General features: G+C 42.9%; 2 protein-coding genes across 8 annotated transcripts in view; one reads left to right on the top strand and one right to left on the bottom strand.

The window, feature by feature from the left end:
* LOC149320927 (choline transporter-like protein 4) overlaps positions 1–5,956 on the top strand; it is a 49,845-nt gene extending 43,889 nt beyond the window's left edge. The window contains exons 18-21 of the mRNA XM_089533711.1: positions 1,088–1,161; positions 1,281–1,446; positions 4,454–4,538; positions 4,628–5,956. Of these exons, the coding sequence (XP_089389837.1) occupies positions 1,088–1,161; positions 1,281–1,446; positions 4,454–4,538; positions 4,628–4,740 (438 nt within the window). The 3' untranslated portion in view covers positions 4,741–5,956. The remainder of the gene's footprint in view (positions 1–1,087; positions 1,162–1,280; positions 1,447–4,453; positions 4,539–4,627) is intronic.
* A 3,137-nt stretch (positions 5,957–9,093) lies between these two features.
* The window catches only part of LOC149320926 (uncharacterized), a 34,520-nt gene continuing 19,110 nt past the window's right edge, over positions 9,094–24,503 (bottom strand). For 6 of the 7 annotated variants that reach the window (XM_089504219.1, XM_089504212.1, XM_089504226.1 and 3 more), the window contains 9 exons: positions 24,331–24,456; positions 20,158–20,235; positions 18,606–18,719; positions 16,442–16,579; positions 14,983–15,162; positions 13,372–13,548; positions 11,964–12,143; positions 9,567–9,661; positions 9,094–9,379 (listed from right to left, as the gene is read on the bottom strand). In XM_089504219.1, coding sequence (XP_089360345.1) covers positions 9,316–9,379; positions 9,567–9,661; positions 11,964–12,143; positions 13,372–13,548; positions 14,983–15,162; positions 16,442–16,579; positions 18,606–18,719; positions 20,158–20,235; positions 24,331–24,456 — 1,152 coding nt within the window. In that variant the 3' untranslated portion in view covers positions 9,094–9,315. The remainder of the gene's footprint in view (positions 9,380–9,566; positions 9,662–11,963; positions 12,144–13,371; positions 13,549–14,982; positions 15,163–16,441; positions 16,580–18,605; positions 18,720–20,157; positions 20,236–24,330; positions 24,457–24,503) is intronic. The other variant, XM_089504249.1, reaches the window with a different exon arrangement.

The following is a 24,503-nucleotide window of genomic DNA, read 5'->3' as shown; positions in this document are numbered from 1 at the left end:
CTTTCCCTGGATGTTTCTGATGAGGACCAGCTCTACCATGAGGCAGTGTGAGGCAACCACTTTAAGTGTTAAAAGGTGGGAGGTAGTGATGGCAGCCCCTAGGCTATTCAGTCTGACTGATCCAGATGCTTCCCTCTATTGAAGATCAGGGAACATATGCCTCCTAGCCTACCCTGAGCCCAGTAAGCTATCCTACTATTTTGTAGCGCCTTTGAGACTAACTGAAAGAAAGAAGTTGGCAGCATGAGCTTTCATAGACCTAAGTCTACTTCCTCAGATGCATTGAGATTTCTCTACATAATCTGTCTACATACTGATTTTACATACTAACATGGCTATATCTTTGAATTCTATCTTACTATTGTTTTAAGGAGGGTGCCATCTTGTCTTTTGCTTCATACCTTTGATCAGCTCTGATTCCTGATTTGGTTCAACAGGACCCTATGAAAATATAACAGGGTGGTTGTTGAGTGACTTAAAGTCATTTCAGATTTACAGCAATCCTATCCATGGGGTTTTCTTGGCAGAATTTGTTCAGGTTTGCCCTTGCCTTCCTCTGAGGCTGAGAGAATATGACTTGCCCAAGGATTCCGTGGCTGAGTGGGGATTTGAGTACATCAGGGATATGTGAAGGTGTATTTAGGGTAGTCTTATTCTGGCCCTGTGCCATTAGTAATGAAGTCAGAGTTCCAGATACTTTCCTCCTGCATAATAATAATAAATTGAAAATCATTGTTAATGAGAGTAGTTAAAGTTTGAGGGAGAACCAGTTTCTGGCCTATATGACCAGCTCACTTCTGAGGAGACAAAATCAGATGAAGGAGGATATGTATTATGTGTGTGCTTTAGGGGTCCTGGAGAATGGAATCTAACAGCAACAACAACAACATCCTGCCCTTCTCCCAAGACTGGGACTCAGGGCCACTTACAACATTAAAAAACACTATACAGTTAAAAACATACAAAAACAATACAGTACTTTAAAATAGGATTAAATTACTACAATAATTAAAACGAATCCCAATGCTAAACCTTCTGGAGGATTTAACCAGTTTCTTTTGTCTTTTGGAATTCTTCTATACCTCAGATTGCCATTTATGGGAAGAACTTCTGTGTCTCTGCCAGAAATGCCTTCAAGCTATTGATGAGGAACGTTGTCAGGTAACCAGGGTGAGAGAGAGACAGGGTGGGATGAGCCAAAGCCATGAGAAAAAGCAGACTGGTGGATCTAAATGAGAAGATAACATTCCCAATTCTACCCTTGCCTTTGCTCCGTTCAGGGTCGTGGTCCTGGATAAAATCACAGACTTGTTGCTCCTATTTGGGAAGCTTTTGGTAGTTGGAGGAGTTGGTGTACTATCTTTCTTCTTCTTCACGGGACGGATTCCCATTCATGACTCCCGGTTCCACTCTCCTATTCTGAACTACTACTGGCTGCCCATTTTGGTTTGTATCTATACTCCTTCCTTGAATCCTTTCCTTCTTCAGATTAAAAAGTGGAAGTCTAAATATCCTGAATGCACCAGATCCTGTTTGAACTTGAAAGTTAAGCAGGGGCATGCCTGGTTGGTATTTGGATGGGGGACAGCCAAGGAATATCAAGTGCTGTAAGCTAAATTCCAGAGAACAGGAGATATGTCTCAGCACCATTTAATGGGGGGGGGGGGGGTTGGAGTGTAGAATTTCAGCTCCAGAAATGTCTAAAGTTAAATTCCAAACAGCCCCTGAAAATGGCTTCTGAGAGCATATACAAGCGGAATGATTAATAAATCATTATTGAGACATTTCTCCTGTTTTCTGCTGGTTATATTGGATGCTCTCCAATTCTGGTTTTCTGTATTTCAGAGGAAGGCAAGGGCAAACTTGCTCTGAGTATTCCTTATCCAAGAAAACCCTATGAAATTCATGGAGTCATGTAAGTCAACAGGTGACTTGAAGGCACATGCAGGCACAGAACAAAATGCATACAAAGACATGTTTGGTTGTTGTGTGCTTTCAAGTCACTTCTGACTCATAGTGACACTAAGGCAAACCTATCATGGGGGTTTCTTGGCAAGTTTTTCAGAGGAGGTTTGCCCTTGCCTTCCTCTGAGGCTGAGACAGTGTGAATTGCCCAAGATCACCCAGTGGGTCTCATGGCTAAGCCAGTATTTGAACCCTAGTCTCCAGAGTCCTAGTCCAACACTCAAATCACTATGCCATGCATTTTTAAAATGAAGTAAACCTATAGAATTAAATCCATTTAACAATGTATTTATCAACAGGATTAATAGCACACTGTTAAGCTCATTGCTGTCATTTCCTAAAAGCCTATGAGAACAGAAATGTTTTCACTGACCAGGAGAAGACTAGCATGGACAGAGCTGTCTTAACTTTGTGCTGGCCTATGCTCTGAAATCCCTCTTCTAAGGCTTAGCTCTTGGGCATAGGAGTTGTAATGCTCATGTAGGCTGGGATTTTTGGTTTTATCTTTTTTTCCTTTGGCTCCATTTATCACTGGTAAGCAAACTTTCAGAATTCTGAAACTATATTTAGGCCTGGAGCTGAAAGAAGCTATGGCCACCCTTGGTATAGAACAGGGCTAAGGAAAGTACATCCCTTCAGATATTCTAGGACTGCAACCTTCATCAGCCCAATTTAGCCAGTGTTGAGGAATGCTGGGAGCTGCAATCTAACAGCATCTGGAGGCTAGCACTTTGCCCACTCAGGGTATACGTACAAGCAAGGCTGGCATTCCTCACAATTTTCTGGCATGAGAATAATCACTATATCCAATCCAGTATGATGGTTGAGATACAAAAAGTGATCTAAAGTTAACATAAATGCAGTGCAGCCCACCCAGAATGAAGTCACTGGCAGAAAACTCCAAGGAATAGGTGGGGAAAGAATGTTGACTGTCATAAAGAGTAGAATATATGTTTTCTATGGTTTGAGGATAGGTGAAAAAGACTTTAACAGAATTCTCAAATGTCTTTATGTTTATGATGGGAAGAATTTAAGATTAAAAGAGGTATGGGAGAAAACTGACAGATTCAATTATCCAGACCCACGGCTTTGAGGACTTAATTTGTAAAAGTCTGGGTTTCTACCCCTGTGTGTTCAAGCATTTAAGTATTGGATTTGGGTCACCACGTCTTATTTTTCCTTGATAGGCTTCTCATGTTTAACATGAGAAGTTGTGTTCCGCTCCAGGCTGGAAATTGCTACACCTCTTGAAACTGGCTGTAACACATGAGGAAAAGAATGAATGTAGGGTATTGGGGTTTGTTTGTTTTTGGAAGAATTTACTGCAAATGTGAAAATGTAAAGCCCTATATGGCCTGGGCCCAGGATACCTGAAGGACCGCCTCTCCCCATACATTCCGCCCCGCACCCTCAGAACATCTGGGCAGCAATTACTTAGGGTTCCCGGGGCGAGATACGTCTCCACTTCTAGGAGGACTTTTTCCATTGCCGCCCCGGCCCTTTGGAACACGCTGCCCATAGAGCTCCGCTCAGCTACCTCCCTGGCCCAATTTAGACGGGACTTGAAGACCTACCTGTTTAGGATAGCATTCCCTGAATAAGGTCCCATATGCCCCCCTGCCGCACTGGCAATGGGTTTGGCTAACCTGGGGCTTTTTGTCTTTTGTTTATGGTTTTTGCAATTCTTGTATGATTTTAATGTTTATGTATTTTAATTGTTTGTAAACCGCCCTGATCTGATGCAAGGGCGGTATATAAATAAAAATTTTATTATTTATTTATTTAAAAGGTCTTCATAATCGAGATGGAAAATATTTGAGTTGTAAGATTTTTTAATATGGAAGAAAACAGTACAGATTGTTTCTACTTCTGTACAGATGGGTGATCTGATCTGATATAAAGGCAATTTGATAACTGCTACACAGTTGGCCCTCCATATCCATCCATTATTCATCCACAGATTCAGTCATCCATGGCTTGAAAATATTTTTTAAAATACATATAAATTCCAAAGATTTTGGAATTTTGATTTTGCCATTTTATATAAGGGACACCATTTTACTATGCCATTGTCTTTAATGAGACCTGAGCATCCACTGATATTGGTAACCATAGGGAGGGGTCCTAGATGATACCAAGGGACCACTATATACACTTCAAAAATAGCATGGTTGAGAATCTGTTGTGGAAGATCTTGGAGTATGAATACTATATTATTAGAATATTTATTTGTATCCTGCTTTCACCTCAAAATAGGGATTCAAAGTGGCTTGTTCCACAGCACATGTTCTTTCTCCAAGCTCTGTTGCAACTACTTTGTTGAAAATGAAGAAATGCCTTCAGAAAACTATTCGAAAAATGAGACTCAAGAAAAAGTTGCTGACAGAAATGCCATCAACCGTCTGGCATTTTGGAATGCTCTTTAGTTGATGTCTCACTATCTCATTGCATTCATTCCATGTTTTTCCTTTTCTCTTCCCTTCTCCAGACTGTGGTGGTAGGTTCCTACCTCATTGCCCAAGGCTTCTTCAGTGTCTACAGTATGTGTGTTGACACTCTGTTCCTCTGTTTCTGTAAGTATTTTTATGACCCATGTTGGCTCATTTCACTGTGCACAATAGGGACAGGCCTGAAGCAACATTTTTCTCCTTTTTCTCTGCAGTGGAAGACTTGGAGCGCAATGATGGCTCCCAGGAGAAACCGTATTACATGGACAAGTCACTCATGAAGATTCTCAACAAAAAGAACAGGAAACCTAAGGACCAGAAGAAATAATTCTTGCAAGGGTGGATGTCCCAGCCTTCAGTTTGCTGATTTGCATTACTGGTCCACATCATTTCTTATTATAACATTCCCTCTCTGCCACTACTGGATTGTAAGCCTTGTGGCTTAACAGCAAGTACAACTAATATGCATTTTCCTAATTTTCTTAATGGACAAGAAGACTTGTCAATTTTGCTTCATTTTTGTTTTACATACAAATTTTTAAACAGTGGCAGCCATTTTAACACAAAGCCTCACCCTTGTTTTTGGAAGTCTTCTGTGGCTAACTGTGGTGGTATTCCTTACTCTGGCAAACTGGTCAGTGCTATCATGTCCACTCCAGCAGCCCCTTTCAGGCCGTCTCTCTTGTCTTCCAAACACTAATTCTTGCCTGTTGTGTCCCTGACTGAATTTATACTGAATTTATTCTTGCCCACATTATGGTTGGCTAGTTGTCTCTTGGTCTCTATGCAATGTCTTAATAAGCACCAAGCTTCTTTCTGGGCTTTGGCATTCTTTGGGTCTAACTAAGTGACTGGGAACCACATAGATGCCTCTTGTGAAACTTGTGTCAAGTGCAATGTCGCTGTATTTCTCTGGTTCTTTCACAGAAGGTTACAAGTACTACAACATAAATCTTTCAAGTGGCTTCTGCTTATTCCCAGTTGCCTAGTTCTACCCTGATAACAACTGATTTTTTAAAATCTTTTTTCTCTCTCCCATGTTTGCTTTTGTTTAGATTAACTCTCAGCTGCAATATGGTTGTCAGGCCCAATGATGCTGTCTTTCTGTTGTCTACTGACCTTTTCTCTGGGACATTAGCACACTTCGAACAATTAATTATGCTTTTAAAACTAGTGAAACAAGTGGGGCTTAATCCCACTTAATTCTACCCTGAATAATGGATTGTCTTGTTTCTAAGTGCCTTCACTGAAAAATTACATTTATCTCTTCCCACAATGCTTAATAGGGTTGTTCTGCTAAATCTAACTTAGACTCATAAGGAAAGCAGACTTTTTAAATCTGTACATTTTTAACCTGCACTTCTGCCAATCAGCTCTCATTTTTGCACTGTTTATATGGTTCTGGAAGCCCTTTTAAAAGAATAAAAGTCATGTTTATGGCATTCTTCAGATCTGTTTTTATATTGCCCAGGTGAGCTGCTAAAATGTACTGTATATAGACTTTTTTTTTTCTTTCTGTACATAAATAAATTTTAAAAATTGTAGGAAGCATACAAATTTATTAAAATTGATTTTAAGTAAACTTGATTGTTGGGCCTCTTATTCATTTTCCAGGCTAAGGACAAGTGGATGGTTAAATCGCAGCAGAAACAAATAAAAACCTGAATCCTATTGGTTGGTCCCAACTAAGAACCACTGTATTAAATGTATTACATAGGTAAATTCCACTGAATTTGAATTTATAAACTGTCTGCTCCTGTATTGTGTTGTCTAGACTTTTAAGCAGAGGCATCCTTCGGGCGGGGGGTGCGAACCACATCGGATGACACTGGATGGTTGTACTTCTTCTGGGCATTACACCGGGTGGGACTGGCATGGTTGCTGGGTGAGTGAGAAAGGGCATTGCCTCCCTTTCTTGCTCACCCAGGAGCTGTGCCAGACCCTGACCAAGACCCCTCGGAGCACCATCCCTCATAGGAGATGATGCTGCTGAGAGGCCAGTGCCTTCCGTTCAGAGTCTGGCACGACTTGCCATCACTCATGTGAGAGGGGCTGGTGTCATGCTTCTCTGTTAGTTTGGTGTCAAGAGGACAAAACAGACCTACTGCAGCCATGCCATCCTTCAGCACAATCTGACAGCTACCTCAGTTCTCCAGAAGAAGAGGAAGAGAAAGATCAAGAAATGCAGAGGCTTTGGTGTTTGGCACAAAACCAGCCCCCCTCTCCCCGGGTGAAGTAAGAGGCTGTGTGCACACAGTTGAGAAACACCCTCTTGAAATCAGCAGGTTGTGTGGGGCTGTGTTGGTGGGCTTTATAAATTTTTCCCCATTTGGCTTGTTGGAAGCAAGCATGGTATTTCTCTCAACCTGCATCTACTGTGAGATACAACCCTGTGGATTATGACCCTGGACAGTTGCTTGACTGGTATCTTGCTACTCCTACATAGACTGATTTATGACTCTTAGCCCAAGACTGTTAGCAGACACCGCTTGTTCCTTTGGCTACTGCACTTTTGTCCAGGGAATGAATCCCAATGGTAAATGGGGTTTGGGGGACTTGCACAGTTGCTATGTAGCCCCTAAATTAGGGACTCCATGGGATCATGAATATATAGCAGTTACAAATACATAACACACTGGAGGTTAAGTGTTCATAATTGCCCAACTGGATTCTGGTCATATCAGATAAAAACAGGGCACATCACTCTGAACACTATTCTGTGATATGATTAAAATCAGTAAAAGGCCTGCCTAAATAAAATGGTCTTAACTTGCCAGCAGAAAGAGGGTAGGAAGGGGGTTAACTGGAGCTCCTCTGGGAGGACATTCCAGATTCTGGGAGCAGCGAGAAGGCTCATTCTCGTGTTCTCACCAATTGTGTGAAGGGGAAACTAAAATGGGCTAAACCAGAACAATGCTTGTGTATCTTGATCCTAAGAAATTTCCACAAAAGGATCGATGAATGGGTTACTTAGCAAGGACTGAGAAATGATGATTTATTTTAAGCAAGGCTGTACATGACCACTTGACATCTAGTTTAAAGTCAAAACATCTACCTAATTTGTTAGCTTGATTAAATTTTTCCATTGCCTTTTCTTTCAAATAGTGATTGGCAGCCTTAGCAAGCTTTGTAAGGATGCTGAACTCAAGGCCCCATTCTATTCAGGTTCAAGTCTGGCAGGGCGTGGAACAGAAATGCATGTCTTTTGATAAAAGTTGGATCCTTGATTCATCAGGCTTCATCTTGTAATTTCTCCTAGAGTTGCTGGGGAAGGAATTTCCCCTTCACATGCTTACAAAGGTGATGGGGCAAAGGGAATACCCTTCTCCACTCCAAAAAAATCCTTGAAACTTGACTTTAGGAATGCTGGCAGTTACAACATGGGGTGAGTTTCATATGATTCCCACTCCTATCCTAGATGTACACATGCTTTTTAGCTGCGTGCTTCATCCTCATAGTATTCCTTCCCTCCTCAGTGTACTACAATAAAGCAGAAAGCCTGGCATTAACCAGAGTTTCCAGTTACTGCTGATTCCCGGGTTTGAAATAAATCAGGATCTGAAATCACGTGGACTGAACCTAGTTTAACATAGTTTTCCCACTTTAGACACAACTAATTTAAGACCCTCTAATTAGTTGTGATATAACCCAAAAACAGAAGAGGAAAAGCACTCCCATTTTGGGTTTTATGTTTTCACTAAAGACACTATAGTGGTAGTGTCTCCATCGTCCTACCATCTTGTTCAGGAAGGTGTCTAGGGCTCTTAAACATGAGAAGAAAGTGCATGCTACTGTCCATTTCTAATTAGGAGACAAGTACACCTTCCCTGAAGGGATTCCTTCAGCAGCACAGCTGGGGAGTTTAGTGTTGCTGTTTGTCTAATGCAGGGGCTGGCCAATTCAGCGGGCTTGGGGTGGACCACATGTAGATCAATATTACACTACATTGTTATAGCGCCATTATTCCACTTTAACTGCTATGACAGCCTCCTATGGCATTATGGAGTTTGTAGTTTAGTGAGGCCTAAGAGCTCTCTGGTTGCCTCCCCCTACAAATCCCAGGATGCCACAGGAGGCAGCCATAGCAGTTAAAGTGGATTAATAGTGCTATAACAATGTAGTGTGGTACTGATCTAAATGTGGTCCTCCATGGTCTCAGAGGAGCTGTTGAGGTCCACTTCAAGCCCCCCAGGATTGGCTGGCCATAATAGCACTCTAACTGCAGTGTGATATTCAGCCTGCTTGCCATCTACCATTTTCTCCCTTCTCCCATGACTCCACTCCAAACTAGTTTTACCCACAAATTTGCCAAATCCCAGAAGGTTTTAGACCTAGGAAGGCAATTTTTCTGATAACCAAACATGTCTTCAAGTCACTTCCAGTTTACTGAGGGGAAAGACAGCTACAGGCCTAAACAGCTCACTGAAATGGGAAAATGGATGCTTTCTGGTACATATTCTGGCCTGACTGCAGTTCTTAAAACAAATCCAGGGGGAAACCTGGAGGGGTGAAATTTTGCAAGATCTCACCCACCCCTAAAGCCCAGTGTTGGTGCTCAACCTCCCTGCTGTGTTCTTGCTCTTCTTCCTGGCACTTTTTAGAGTGAAACACCCTCTACCAGTACACAGAGCAAATCACCACCAAAAATAAAAGACTCCACAGACATTAGAACAGTTTTTACATTTTTATTCCACATAGGCAGTGTGCTCCCAAGACACAGTTTGTCCCCCAAGAGAGTTGCTTTCCAGCATCCTCAACATTCACTTCCATAGGAAATGAACAGGGAAGAGATACTCACTCCATACCACTCCCCTTCTGAAATAAGTGGTAGTTTCTTCCATTCTACCTATCCTTGTCCACTGTTTCTGCTGATCAGTTTCCATTCTGTTTTCTTGAGTATCTCTCAATTGCTTAAGGTCTTAAAGTCAGGTAGAGATGGGTTCAGGTGGAAGGCAGAAGAGCCTGGCCTGGAAGTGGGAAGAGGCAACCCAGTCAAGTTGTGAGCAAGTCATCTGACTGGCAAAGACCCCTATAGAACATTTCTCAGTCTGGGAGAACACATGCTTACAAATGCAATCTTACCTGTTATTAGCCTGTTCCGTCCTTCCTTTTCCTTTTCTATTCATACCATCTGCACTACTTCCCATTGCTTACCTTGTCCTTATTGGGACCTGCTTCATCTCCTTCAACCAGCGTTCTTGCCACTTCTGTAGGATCCGGTCTTTTTCCTCTCCCTCTCGCAGAACTGTCTGCCAGCAAAGAAACAGAACTCCTCCTATCAGCTCTCAAGCCACAAAGCTGAACCCCTAGCCCAATGAAGGATTTAAACCAGGCCTGCCAAAAAAAGAGTTCAGCATGCTTGACTATTAAAACTTTTGTTGCTGTTGTTATTGTATGCCTTCTAGTTATTTCCAACTTCTGGCGACCCTAAGGCGACCCTATCATGGGGTTTTCTTGGCAAGCATCTTCAGAGGGGGTTTGCCACTGCTGTCGACTGAGACTGAAAGAGTGTGACTTGCCCAAAACCACCCAATGGGTTTCCATGGCTATGCCGGGATTAAAAATGTGGTCTCAAACTACTATACCACACTGGTATCCTTATTATGGAAATAGCCTGTGCTAAATACTGGCAAACAGGATAGAAAAAACTGTCAAGACAGAGGAAATTTTACAATATGCTTTAACAAGAGAGAAATGCTAACTGCTGCATGCACTTTGTTTTCTTTTCTAAAGCTTAATTTTATCCCTGTTACTGAAGCTGTACAATAGCTAGAAACCTGACTTTTTATTAAAGCCTTCAGGCCAAACTGATTTTATCCAGGATGCACATGTTTTATAACAACATGAAACAATATGAAAGCCTCCAATAAGATCATATCTAGTTTTCTCTAATAGACTTTATACTACATGCTGTCCCTGACTGATAATACCCTTTAAATGCTATTAAGATAATGGGGGAGAGACTCTCCTTGCTAAATATTATATAGGCTACCAGATACTGCACTGTGATGCAATGCCTGATATCATAAAGAGGTAACAAGAAACAACTCTAGTTTCAATATAGATAAATGTATAGAAATGGAAAAGCACAACGTTCACCATGTATGTCTGTTTAGAGATCCCATATAGAATTCATCAGCAGATGATTATGTTACAGTAGTAGGTAAGATGCTTCATTCCTAACAATTGTTAAGTATATATGGATGTCTCTTAATGATGCTTCCTAAGACGAATACATAGTTAGATGTTTGCCTTACACATAACATCAATGGTAGGTTTTGGGCCCAGACAACATGCTGAATGTTCTGAAATTCCAGTACTTCACAGTGCTTAAGTTGTATGTTGGTGCTAGATCTGCTGCTTTGGACTATGCCATTGACCATGAGCTGGAAGCTTACAATACCAAAAGGTGATAAGAGAGATTGGCAAATAAATACAGGTTAGCTGACCAATGGCAAAGAACTCTCAATCTCTCGGGTAAAAAGAGATGGGGGGAGGGAACTATGCCTGTTTCACTTGGGCCTCATATTAGCACCTTGCTTCTCACACTAGGAGAAGGCAGGAAATATACTAAAAAAAAATAAATCAAATAAAAATAAAGCTAATTAACCGTTTCGCCAGCACATGGCCATGTTGGTTAGAGACTGGCAGCTGGAGTCTAAAAAGGTAATGGCCAAGATCCTGCGTCACCCTCCGTTACTCTGGTTACGACTGACAATGCCTTTCAAACCTACCATGGCGGCAGCACCATGACGAAAGTGTTTCCAAAGCACTGGTGATCAGGAGGCTGGGAAATGAAGTCTACAGTGTTCTCCTGGTTGGGGGGAGTGGTTTGAGAATAGGCAGCTGGAGAGACCCCTTGGGATTCTGCCATAACTGCTTGCTCCCAAGTCACCTTGTGACCAGGAGCATGCTATAGATGTCATTTCACAGAGCTCACAGCTCCCCCACGTCAGGTCACTGTAAGGCTGTGATGATAGTGTTTGGGGATCATAGTTTTTGGAGTCATGACCTGTAAACATGAATCGCCAGTTACAACATTGCAAGTCCATCCTATAAAGTTACAACTTGCAAGTCCATCTTACAATCTCGTAACTGCTGAATACAATGCCAGCCAATACTTCCAAGCTCATGCCCCTTTCCTGTTCACAGCCTCTGGTTGTCTTAAGGATACATTTTGTCAAGATGATGTTTTTGTTGACAATTAAGATAGTCTGGTGGGATCCCAGTTCAGGGACAATGACAACAACAACAAATTTTGACAAAATGTAGGCTTGTGACTCCAACACTGTCATTTTTTTCTTCTTGTCCTGTATGATTTTTAACACCTTTGCCTGATGAAGAAGCCAGTGGAGTTTTGAAAGCTTGTGTGGTGTATTTTATGCATTTTTAATTGGCCCAATAAAGTTGTTTTGTGAATTTTGGATGTTGTTGTATCTTGCTATATAGCCAACTGGCTACCCCTGGATATGCTTTCTATTGTCTTAAAGACTCCCTTGCCTCCTGCCACCCAATTCTCTCCCTCGCTGTCTTTCCTTTCTTTTAGCTCACCTTAAGTGCACGATCCTTCATTTCTCCCATCTGCTGGAGTAAAGCCATCTTGGTGTGATGCTCCACCAGTGCTGCAGCCCCCTGGGCCAGTTCTGCCTCTGTCTGTGCCAGGCGCCTGCGTAGCTTTTCAGTTTCCTGTGCCCGTTGTTGGGCATCCTTGCCATACTGACACAGCTGGGCCTGCAAAGTTATAGAGAATGTTATAGAGATCAGGGTTTTCCTGGTCAGTTGGCAGTCTTACTTGTCTTAATTGACATTAGCCAGTTTACTCCATACTGAGCAATCTGATAAAATGAAAGCCAGATTTTCATACCTTGAGTTTAGGGCCTCAGGTTGGGATGGGGGGGTCTCTAAGTAACAATTAAATAAACTGCTACTACGTTTCAAGTAACACATAATTGTTAGACTAACACAGGGTGTGTTTTTTTAATGCCATGAAGGCCTCTTGAATTTGATACAGGGCCTAAGCATATATTAATCCAACATATGGGTAGAATGCCACTGCATTGTTTGTTTGAGGGAGATTTTGCCCCTATTTATTTTCACATCTGAAAAGAGGATTTGCTTTGCCTAGAGTTGCTCCCAACCATTAGCCAGAGTGAGGCAGTTAGGCAGAAAAATATCTTGAGCCAGTCCAAGCTTTGCCATGCCCCTCAAATTAAAAGGAAAAAGCAAGGGCCTGGGTCAATATTATCTCCACTTCTAGACTGGAAAAGGGTGTCATGAGGCAGCCTTTCTTACCACTCCATGGAAGGAGATATTTGCTGTATGTGGCTGTTGCTGATTAGGAATTTTGTAACTGGTAGAAAGTGTCTCTCAGGTATGAGAGACTCAGAGGCGATCCTTAGTTGTTGGTTCTGGGCATCCCAGGATACCTCTGTACCATGTGTGACATACCATGTGTAATATGTGAGGAACTGAGGATTCCAAAGGACAACATCAAGCCCCACTTCAATCAGCCCTTGGAGCAAGGTTGTCTTCTGCAGCTCCAGAAAATAGAACCCGGAGCAATGGATGCAAACTACAGAAAAAGAGATCCCACCTAGAGAGTTTAGGAGGAACTTTCTGACAGTAAGAGCTGTTCAACAATTACCCTGCCTTGGAAAGTGGTGGATTTTCCTTCTTCTGGGGTTTTTAAGCAAAGGTTGGATGGCCATCTGTTGGGGTGCTTTGATTATGAGTTGCTGTATGGCAGAGCGGGGTTGAACTGGATGGACCTTGTGGTCTCTTCTAAGTCATTCTTTAGCAATGTCTACCCAACTCTCTGAATTGCCCTATGAATAACATCCATAGTGAATTAAGGAACTTAAGGAACTTGCCAGTATATTGGGAACTTAATATTATCTATGAGACTAGTCCCTGTAGAGGCCACCACAACACACAGGCACCCATTTGTCCCCTTAGATACCTGTAGCTCTTGTTCCCGAGTAGCTGCTGCCTCTTCTGTTGCCTGCAGGCGTCTTTGCCACTGGGCTTGCATTTGTTCCTGGTCAGCTAAGGATTGGGCCAGCAGGTCTTCCTTCTCGTGGATTCGCTGGAGCAGCCCTGAGGCAAAGTCTGGGCTGTTGAGGGAATTTGCCAGAACCTTGGACACACACAGACACACAGGGATTGGGGAGAGGGACAGAAAGGGGATGGAGATATATGTAAGAGAGGTTGCAACCAGCCCTTGTAGATGGGAGTATGTGTCTACCCTTGTCTCTCTGAGTTGTTCCTCAATGTTCTGTGCCAGAGCTTGGTGTAGTTCCAGGTCTCCCTAACAGTCCTCCCCAGCACTGTACACTGATGCATGTTATCAGTGATGTAGGCTTGAGTCAATTGACTCGGACTCAAGTCACTTCAGTGATTTGATTTGGACTCAACTTGGCAATAAATGATGCACTGAGTCAACATGGACTCAAGGCTTATATATTTTAGCAACTGGGTAAATATCCTGTTTAAATACTCTCCATCGATGACACTTTTTCCCCCTATGCACAGAAAGATAATAGAATGCTGTGATATTCCCCTCTCCTTGATATGATTATATCTCCAGAGGTTGAAAGTAATAGGTTAGAAGTATGTTACTTGCACGTAACTACTTGTGTGTTTTGTACATTGGCCCAGAAGCATGTGGGATGCAGGGTTTTCTTTTTTAGTAACAATTTGAGTTACTTTTGTAGACTGAGAAAAGTAAAAAGATACTGTAAAAAATTGTAACAATAACTAATTACTTTTCTGGATCCTGGAATAAGAACTAACAAATTACTTTTCAAAAGCCATTTCCCAAGCTCTGAGCATTCCATCAACAGGGATTTAGTTTTTTTGCTATGAGGAAATAGGCAGGCGTACTACCTACTATCTGCAGTCTGCAATGGTACAATCCAGGAATACACAGATGTGAGTTTGCCAGTTCCTCTCTCTGATATTTAGACTACAGCACCTCACATTAGTTGGTGGTCTCCCATCCAAATACTAAGGAGGACTGACCCCATTTAGCTTCCAAGATCAGGCAGGATCTGTTGCCTTCTAGGATATTTAGGCCCTATAGGTCCTTGTGTGCATATGTGCCTTCAAGTCACCTGAAGACCTATGGCAACTTCATGAATTTGATAGGGTTTTCTTAAGAAAAGAATACTCAGAGGTGCTTTTGCAAGCTCCTTCCTCTGAAATATAGCCTAGAGCACCTGGTATTCCTTGGTGGTCTGACATCCAAGTATTAACCAGGGCTAACCCTGCTTAGTTTCCAAGATCAGATGGAATTTGAGCCTTTAGAGTATACAGGCCCCTCTCATAATATTTCTGTATGCGTTTTTTGTTGTTGTGTGCCTTCAAGTCATTTCTGACTTATGGCAACCCTATCACACAGTTGTCTTGGCAAGATTTGTTCAGAGGAGGTTGCCATTGCCTCCCCGAGGCTGAGAGTGTGTGACTTGCCCAAGGTCATGGCCGAGCAGGGAATCGAACCCTGATCTCCAGAGTCATTGTCCAACACTCCACCACTATGCCACACATTTTGGCCCTTTTCAATACATCCTACCTCCACGTCCTTGTTGCTACTGGTCAGTGCCTCTTGTAGGGCTTTGATTAAGGTTTCCTTCTCCTTCAAAGTCAGGAGGAAGGTTTGGTCACGTTGACTGCAGGATTCGCGGGTGGAGGCACACAGGGATTCCAGGTGCTGGATCTCCTGATCCTTCTGGTGGAGCACCTCACGCAATGCCTACAGAGAGGAATGTTTACAGGAGGTAAAACAGGGTGGGTAACTGAAGAGAACAAGGCTCCAGGCACTGCCAGGCAGCCCTGTTTTCAGGGATCTCCCTTTGTCCTAAAAAAAGGAGCCATGTATCTGAGCTCTCATCTCCTAGCAACTTTACAACCCAGACTGCTAACCAAGCAGACATTTCGTATCCAGGATGGTTGTTCTAACCATGGAAAAATCCAGACTAGTTTTAAATCAACAATGAATCTTTTAAAAAAAAGTTGAAAAGAGCACATGATGTTATTGACATACTGAAAAAGGGGAAAATGTGAAGAGGAGACAAGATGAAATGAGAACACTAGTAAAGCCCACAGTTGAAATTAAGTGGGGCTACACTTCCCATTATGGCATTCAGGGCTGCACTTCCCCTTTGCACTCTGTAAAGCATGAGACAACATCTTTGTTTTTGTGTGCCTTTTTCCAGTCATTTTTTCAACTGATAGCAACCCTGAGGAGATCACATCACAGAGTTTTCTTGACAAGGTCTGTTCAGAGGAGGTTTGCCGTTGCCCTTTTAAGAGGCCGAGAGAATATGACTTGCCCAAACTCACCAAGGAATTTATCAAACAGGAGGAATTTCTCTTAAATTCGAATGAAAAGAAAGTGGGGCAAGAACGCATTCACTTAAAGTCGCTAGTTTAGTGCAATTACGTGAATGCGCATTGCGTTCGAACTGGCTTCCCATTGCCTGAAAATAGCATGCCATTGCCTGAATTTGCGTGTGGCAGTCTATCATGCAATAACGTTAAACCCCATGATTGCATTCAGATTGCCATCGGATTATACTTCCAATTCCCCTTGTCTGATAAACTCCCAAGTGTGTTTCTATGGCTGAGCAGGGATTCAAACCTTGGACACTGTAGTCCAATGCTCAAATTACTACACCAGCCTGACTCTACAAGACATCATCTCCCTGTTTATCATAAGGCAGACATATCATGTCAACATATCTCTGCAGCCATGAGAGCTAGAAACTTGTTGAGATTTTTTTTAACCAAAGGAATGTCAACATCTTCAGAATGCTTTTATAAGATGCCATATTCTGGCCAAAATTCCACAGGTGCTGAAGTATGAGCCCCCACCCCACCCCAAATTCCAGCTCTGCCCAAAGGAGAGGGCCCAAAATTGAATTGCTTTTCCCAAGTCATAGCACCATGACTTAAACCTCCACTCTGACTGTCTTCTGCTCAGTCCCAGACCCTCCTTCCCTTGATTCCAACATTAATCTCTCCATTCATACATGCAGGGTCTCCTCGCCTGTGTGCAAGGCAGTGTGAAGTCTTGCCAGGTCGGCATCTTTATCCTTCAGTGCCTCTTGAAGGTGCTTCACTTCACGGTGCACAGATTCCAGCGCTGAGAAGTGACTGGATAATATCTTCTGTGGGATGGGGGGAAGTGATACAGAAGAAAAAGGAGCAAGGAAAAAAAGAAAAAGAAAAAGTGAAGATCTGTCTTATATATGGTCAAACAAATGGTCTACCTGGGGGTGGGAAGCAAAGAGGTCAAGGTCTACTGGTAGCGGACTGCTGTAGGATTTCCAGTAGATCAGTAAAGGTTTCTTGCTCCCAGGAACAACAAAAATTTGCCTCTGGCTCTGTACTGTAGTATTACAGTAAAAAAATATCTTTAAAAAAAAATCTGATGCTTTCTCAGAAATATGCTTTGAGATTGACTGGGACAGCTGTTTCAGATGGCAGATGTTATATGATGTAGAGTCCACCCACAGAGAGTGGTGGAGTCTCCTTTTTGGGAGGTTTTTAAACAGAGGCTGGATGGCCATCAGTCGGGGTGCTTTGATTGTGTATTCCTGCATGGCAGAAGGGGGCTGGATTGGATGGCCCTTGAGGTCTTTCCAGCTCTATGAACTTTATCACACAGGGGAAATTGTGGGGTTTAAAAAGGCATTTTCCCAGGACATTTGCACGATCACAGGCCCATAAATGATTTGTTGCTGGAGAATTCCTGGTTCTTCCCTGGGTAAGTCCTATTAATAGCGATGTGTGGAGAAATCTTTCCTGCAATCACACAAATTTCCTGGGAAAATGCCTTTTAAATCCCTGATTTCCCCCCAATTTACCCCTGTGTGATAAAGTACTATGATTCTATGGGCAACAGTTATGGCAGCCCTCCCCAGCCAAGACTAGCTAGCAGTCTCTCCTGAGTTGTCCAGGTGCTCCTCTCTTGTGAGGGCAGATCTGTATGTGTCCTTTGCACTATTCAACACCTCCAGTTGCCTTCTGGCCACAGCAGCGATGGGTGACTCTCTATGGGGAACAAAGGTTGAAGGCAGATTAAGCCACTAGTCTAGTTCATCACTGCATGTGAAATGATGATTCACCTTGGGTAGAAAGTGGTATAGTGGAGTCAGAGCACTGCAAGGGTGAACTGCCAGAATCTTTTCACGAGCAGAGATTAGGACATTAAATGCCACCCCCCTCAAGCTTCCTTATCTCTTCTGAATTTAGTTGCAAATCTCACTATTATTATTATTATCATTATTATGCTTTATTTACAAAGCACAAATAGTTGAGATAAACAGAACAGAAAATGACACATACACCCCCAGGCAGATATAATAATATGAGCTTGCTATTAGGTACCTTCAGTCATTTTGTGACTTATGATGACCCTAAGATCTATCAAGTGGGTTTCTCAACAGAATTTGTTCAGAAGAGTTTTGCCCTTGCCTTCATCTGAGGCTATGAGGGTGTGACTTGCCTAAGGTTGCCTAGTGTGTTTCCATAGCCAAGTGAGGATTCGAACACTAGCTTCCCAGAGTCCTAGTCCAACATTCAAACCACTACACCATGATAGCTCAATCCTTGTTGACATCCAAAGTATTTTGGGCTGGTTTGGTCATGAATGTGCAATCAAACCCCATTAGCTTTACAGAAGAGCTGCTCCAGTTGAATGGCACAAATCAACTCCACTCACTGTATTTTGGACTTTCCTTGGGAGCATCCCTAGTGGAACTGCCAAAGGGAGAGCCAGCATTTTACACCAGTATTTCTTACCAATTGCTAGTTTTGAGGCAAGATTCATTCTTCTATACGTGGACACAACTGTTCATCTCAGGTGGCACTTTCTCTTAAGAGTGGGGATCTTCCCACTATAAAGTTTTTTTAAAACTAGTACCAGCCTTATCATTAAGTAGAAAGAGGCAACTGGAGCCTTCTGAAGGTAAATCATATGCTATGCTATGTCCAGACCTTGGAAAAATTACTATAATTCCTAGATTCACCATACTGCCTGCGAAATTCAGAGATTTAGTTCTAAAAAATAACTTTTCCAAACTCATGCTGTATTACTGAGCTACCCAAGGGATCTTGGTTCCCAGTTCCCTGACCCCAAACAGCCAAGGATGATTAACTGCCCCCAAATGGCTAGGTACTAATCTTACTCACCTCTAAAGCCTGGTCTCTGTCTTTCAGGCGCTGGGCCATTTGTTTGACTAAGACTTCCAACACAGAAGGCTTGGTCCCTGGAGAACCAAGAGACTGCAAAATCACCAGATAGTCCTAGGGGAGAGAAAAAGGAGATGGATGGATGGATGGATGGATGGATGGATGGATGGATGGATGACCTTCATGCTGAAGAACCCAGATCCTCTTACTTCCCTTCCCTCCCTTTCACATAACCACTTCTCTTGCCATGTGGGAATGAGGCACCTGCTCCCCTCCAACTCTGCTCTTATTTATTATCTTCTCTATATTACTTTTTTAAAAATCTCAACCTGCAACCAGGGAGCATATAAAATTATTTGCATGTAAAGTTAGAATTGAAATGAAGCTTGAGATGTGCTCGCTAAATATAGCAGACAAGAAATTAGAAGAGAAACATAGGGAAATTATTTTATATATGATAGCAGCTGCCAGAATAAAATATGCAAAGAATGTGAAGATGGAAATTATACCAAAGATTGAAGATAAGTTAACAAAGTTTTTTGATGGAATGCAATTGGACAAATGAACTTTACTAATCTAAGAAAACTCAATGACAAAATCTGAAGAATAGTGGAAAGATCTGATACAATATTACAAAATGAGATAGGGAAATATGGAGATAGTAGATTAAGATACCTGGTGTTAGTTAAAAGAAGATACTTTGTGTACTGTTGCTGTTGTGTGCCTTCAAATAATTTCTGATTTATGGTGACTCTAAGGCTAATTTATCATGGAGTTTTCTTGGCAAGTTTCTTTGAGGGGATTGCCATTGCCATCCTCTGAGGCTGAGAGTGTGTGACCTGCCCAAATTCATCCAGTAGGTTTAAATAGCCAAGCCAGTATTCAAATCCTGGTCTCCAGAATCCTAGTCCAACACTCAAGCCACTATGCCACACTGGCTCTTACTTTCTGTATAGATGTACATTTTTATGAATACACAGAAAGATGTAGAATATGAATAAATGACAATAGGGAAGGGTAAAGATAAGTGATGATTGGGAATGCGTGAATGAACAATGAAGGGAGTTTAAGAGAGGAGGTTTGATGTAAATGTGAAAAATTAATGTTTAAAGTCAATATAAATATAAATATAAATTGGTGAATAAAAAGTTAAACATTCTTTCCATGCACCGCCATTTCATCCTCACAGCAAAACTGCTGGGGTAGATCAGGCTGAAAGCATATAGTACGTTAAGCCAAAGGGGAATCCAGCAAACTCCCAGGAGGAATGAGGATTTGAATCTCGGCCTCCTTGTTTCTTCTGAGCAGCAACAAACCCACTGGTTTGGCATCATATTTACATGTCAGTAAAGAAAAAAGTGTCCTGTTGGATTTTTGTCTCATTCAACCGTTATAGGAATCCTTTCAAAAGCAGCAATCGTGGGTCTATCTTCTTTACCTCTGATTACTTATTCATTCCTTTCATGCACTTGGGAGAAAGGAATTAATGAAACATGAGAAGTGGGCACTTATGGCCTGAAATGCCAGCTATTTCTCCTCAACCTGAACTCACCTGTAACACCTTCTCCTTGCTCTGTAGGCATCTTGTCAGCTGATGGATGAGATGCTCTTGGCTACCTGCTGTCTTCTCCTATGGGAGAGAGAAGGTGGGGAAGGAAGGACAATGAAAATAAGATTATATTTTGTCCCCTTTGAGGCAAGAACAAGTTCTGCTCAGTTCAGCAGAGTGAGGCAATTGCTTCAGCCAGCAGATGTTGGGAAACAGATGTCCCTTGGGCTGTTCCTCCTGAGCTCTTCCCTTGTATTGCAGGTTCCTCTTAGGTATAAGACTACAGTTGGCCCTCCATATCCACAGATGTTTTTATGCACAGATTTAAGCATTCATAGCTTTTAAAAGTTCAAAAAAATTATAAATTCCAATAAGTAAACCTTGATTTTGCCATTTTATATAAGGGATTACCATTTTATTATCCACTGTCTTTAATGGGACTTGAACATCCACTGATTTTGGTCCTGGAACCAAACCCCAGCAGATACCAAGGGCCCACAGCTTTTCATATTTGGGATAACCGAGTACAATAGATTGTGAGCTTATGGTAAAAACTGGAGTAAATTCTCACAATACATATAAGTAAGGTAAAAAAGAAATATGTTTATTGTCTCAGGAAATCCACTGAAGGATAAGAAAGCAGTTTCAAGAGAATTATTACACTAAACATGCTGACAACTATCTCTGAAACTGCTATTTATGCATGGGAGTAAACTGGAAGTGATCCTCACAAAGCTGCTGCCCTTCAGACAGCTACACTATAAAAATATAATGCAGTTTGACGCTACTTTAACTGCCATAGCTCCATCCTACAGAATTCTAGGATCTGTAGTTTTATTAGGCACCAGGACTTTTGGGCAGTGAAGGCTAAAGACCTTGTAAATCCCAGGATTTCATAGGATGGAGCTTGTTACTGTTGTGTACCTTCAAGTTGTTTCAGACTTATGGTGACCCTAAAGTGAACCTATCATGGGATTTTCTGGGGCTGTGAGTGTGTGACTCACCCAAGGGGTTTCCATGGTCAAGCGATGAATTGAACCTGGATCTCCAGGCTCATCATCTAGCACTCAAGCCACTACACCATGCTGGTTCTCAAGACAGAGCTGTAGCACTTAAAATGGCATCAAACTACAGTGTAGATGCACCCTCTGAGAAATAGTGCAAAGACACTTCCCTAAAGAAGCTACACATGAGTTCAACAGGTAAGTAGGGAGGAAGCAAAAGACCTAAATAAGTAGACCTGTCTATGACAGATTGGGAATATGGATGTATCACTGTGTCCAGGGCACCAGCTCAAGAACAAGGAAAGAGCATTCTAGAATTCAGGAAGAACAACCCCAGGGAGGTGTTGCCATTACTCCACAGTAATTGTCTCAATGTGAAGTTGAAGGCTTTCACAGATGGCATCCATAGGTTGTTTTTTTTTTTTTTGGGGGGGGGGGGGGTTCAGACTATGTGGCCATGTTCTGGAAGTGTTTATTCCTGACATTTTGCCAGCAGCTGTGGCTGGCATTTTCAGAGAACTGCCTCATTCTCTCTAATGGCAGAGCCAGCCTAGAGAGAAGATACCAATGCTTTTAAAAGCCCTGTATTGCAAGAGAATTTTGAAAAGTGCAGCTTGCCAAAAACGTAAGACCAAAATGCTGGAAATCAGCCACAGCCAAAATTCCCTCTACAATCAGCCCTCAATAACCACAGAATTATTTATCCATGGATTGAAGCACCCACAGTTTGAAAATATTTTAAATATATATTAATTCCAAAAAGCAAACCTTAATGTTGCCATTGTATATAATGAACATGATCTTATTATGCCATTGTATTTAATGGGACTTGAGCATCCATGGATTTTGGTATCTACAGGGGGTCCTGGAACCAAACCCCAGCAGATACCAAGGGCCCACTGTCTATACCTTGCCTTGTTTGCATGTGGAAAAGTGAGGAAAGCTCAGCTCCTGAGGCCAAACCTGGCTCTGTAGGTTCTCACTGGTTGACCCTACCTTCCCACAACACCCAGTCCCTGCTCTCTACAGACACCATGCAAACTAAAAGGCTTCAAGACTTCTGCTAAGGCTTGGTTACTGGCAGAAAAAGCTTTAATCTAAACTATACTAATATTATTTGACTCCACCCTTTTGTCTCTGGCCTTGTCAACTGCTGGAACGCAGCCTGAGCACTTCTTTGACATTTAATTCAGCCCTCTGGCTCAATTCCCCACCCTTTGGTTAGCAGGGGTGAAAATCGTGAGGCCTTCCCAATGCTGGGATACTGCAACTCCCAGCAGCCCTGGCCAACATAGCTAAAATTGAAGAATGCTGAGAGTTGCAATCTAATAACATTAAGAGGACCTCATGATTACCATTCCATACTGCTGGAAAAGTAAGAAAACCTCTGTGACAAGGGCCAGGTCTGCACAGGCCAGAGTACTCTGGAAGCAGCCTGGAGTATTCTTGCCCCAGAGTTACCCTGATGTCATCCCATTACCTGGGGCCCTCTGTTGTGATGCCAGGCAGCTGAGCTATTCACATGTGCAAGCAACTCGTGGCAGTGGCTGTGGGCACCACAGCAGGACATGTTATAAACAGCTACCTGGTTTCACAACTGAGGGCTCCAGATTTTCCAGGAAGATCTGGAGCAAAATGTGAATTTTTAAAAAAACATTTTAAGGGGGATATATGGAAGGTTTGGTGCTAAACTGTCCAGATGTAGTTTGGATGGTTTGCACCAGAACCAGGGATTAGGCTGTGTCTTATTCAGATCCCCGCCAAGAGGATGGGAGGAGGACATTTTATTTGGCTCATGCAAACAACCCCAGGTGACTTTTTCAGCTGGACGTGGAGCTACAGGAAGCACTCAGGACCTGAATCATCCTCCCTGAAGCCAGAAGAATTACATGCAAAGTTAGTTGTTTTCTGTTTCTTCAGACTCAGATGCTGCCCTGAAGTCCATGAGGTTTCAAGACACAGCAGGGCTGTTTTCCATATTTAAAAGTGGATTTGAATATTTGGATGGCAGACTACTTCTCACCAACCTCCGCACAGCAAATGATATCACAGCATTCATTCCTGACACAAAGTGCTGTTTGGTGTTCCTGCAACCATTGACTGAACTGTGAAGCAGTCTGCACTGTGTCTGGTATTTTGTCACCTGGGGAAATGAATCCCAGCCACAGAAAAAGTTCCCCCCAAAAAGGGAGCAGCTTGAAGAGTATTGCCCCACCCCTTACTTTCCCTCTGGAGAGGGTGTGGGGCAGGTGAAGTGCTTAGCATGCTGCTTCCCGTCCTCATTCAGCATTTTCCTATGCATTGGCATCGCTAGCGGGGTGCAGGCAGCGTCAACCACACTGGGTGACACCTCATAGGAAGAGGCAAACGCATCTGGTCAGAATGCAGGATAATAAAAAATTGCAGAGGAGGGAAGGAGTTTAAGGGCTATAACAGTCAAAAGAATTTTACTCCTGCACATGCAGTTGCCATGTGGGAACAACCCAATGGTCATGGATTGCTCCTCCGGCCATCCTGTGAATGACACCTACTCAGGGCCTCCTCCTGCCCCTCCCGCCTTCTCCAGTACTGTGGCTCGCTTGGACTAGAGAAAGCAACAGAGAAGGATACTAGTGTACACACAGCCCTCCTGCTTTTTCTGGTGCTGTGGTTCACTCAGACAAGACAGACAAGGCATTGGAGAAGTGCACGTGCCCCTCCTACCTTCTCCAGTGCCATAGCTCACTTGGGCAAGAGAACCAAGGTAATGGAGAAGGGGGCGAATGTGCATGCACCCTTTTCCACCTCCTCTGGGGCCTTGACTTGCTCAGACAATGAAGCCAAGGTACTGGAGGAGGAGCGGCAGTGCATACCCATTCTGTCCTCTCTCACTGCGTCACTTGCCCAGCTGCACACCTGGTGCTCAGCAGTGTCCAGTGGCTGGCCAATGGGCCATAAAACAAGACTGGATGGGAGGGGGCAGGGCAGGCCACTGGCTCCCCCACAATCCCTTTCCAGGCACCCATACCCAAAGCTTGAAAAAGTTGCTTTTTTTGGACTCCAAGTCCCCCCCTTCCTAACTAGCATGGGCAGGTCAGATGATGATCCTCCACAACCCAGATCAGGCCAATAGGCCTAAAGTTCCCTCATTTTTTACAACAGCTAACAAGACCAAAGCAAAATGACTCTCTACCTGACATGCAGCCTCTTTTCCCTTCTCCTGAAAGCTCCCAAGCTCCTCTTCAGCTGCCTTGAGACGTTCCTTCAAGTTGTCAAAAGCCCCTTGGAGGTCCTGGTGTAGGGTCCTCTGAGCGTGGAGCTTTAGAAAGGAAAACAGGTTAGAGAGGACCTTAAACTGGAAGGCAG

Source organism: Sceloporus occidentalis, unplaced genomic scaffold, assembly GCF_023333645.1.
Source record: "Sceloporus occidentalis isolate IW3139 unplaced genomic scaffold, rSceOcc1.0.p SCAF_1, whole genome shotgun sequence".
NCBI lineage: Eukaryota > Metazoa > Chordata > Lepidosauria > Squamata > Phrynosomatidae > Sceloporus > Sceloporus occidentalis.
This window is presented reverse-complemented; position numbering and strand designations above follow the sequence as displayed.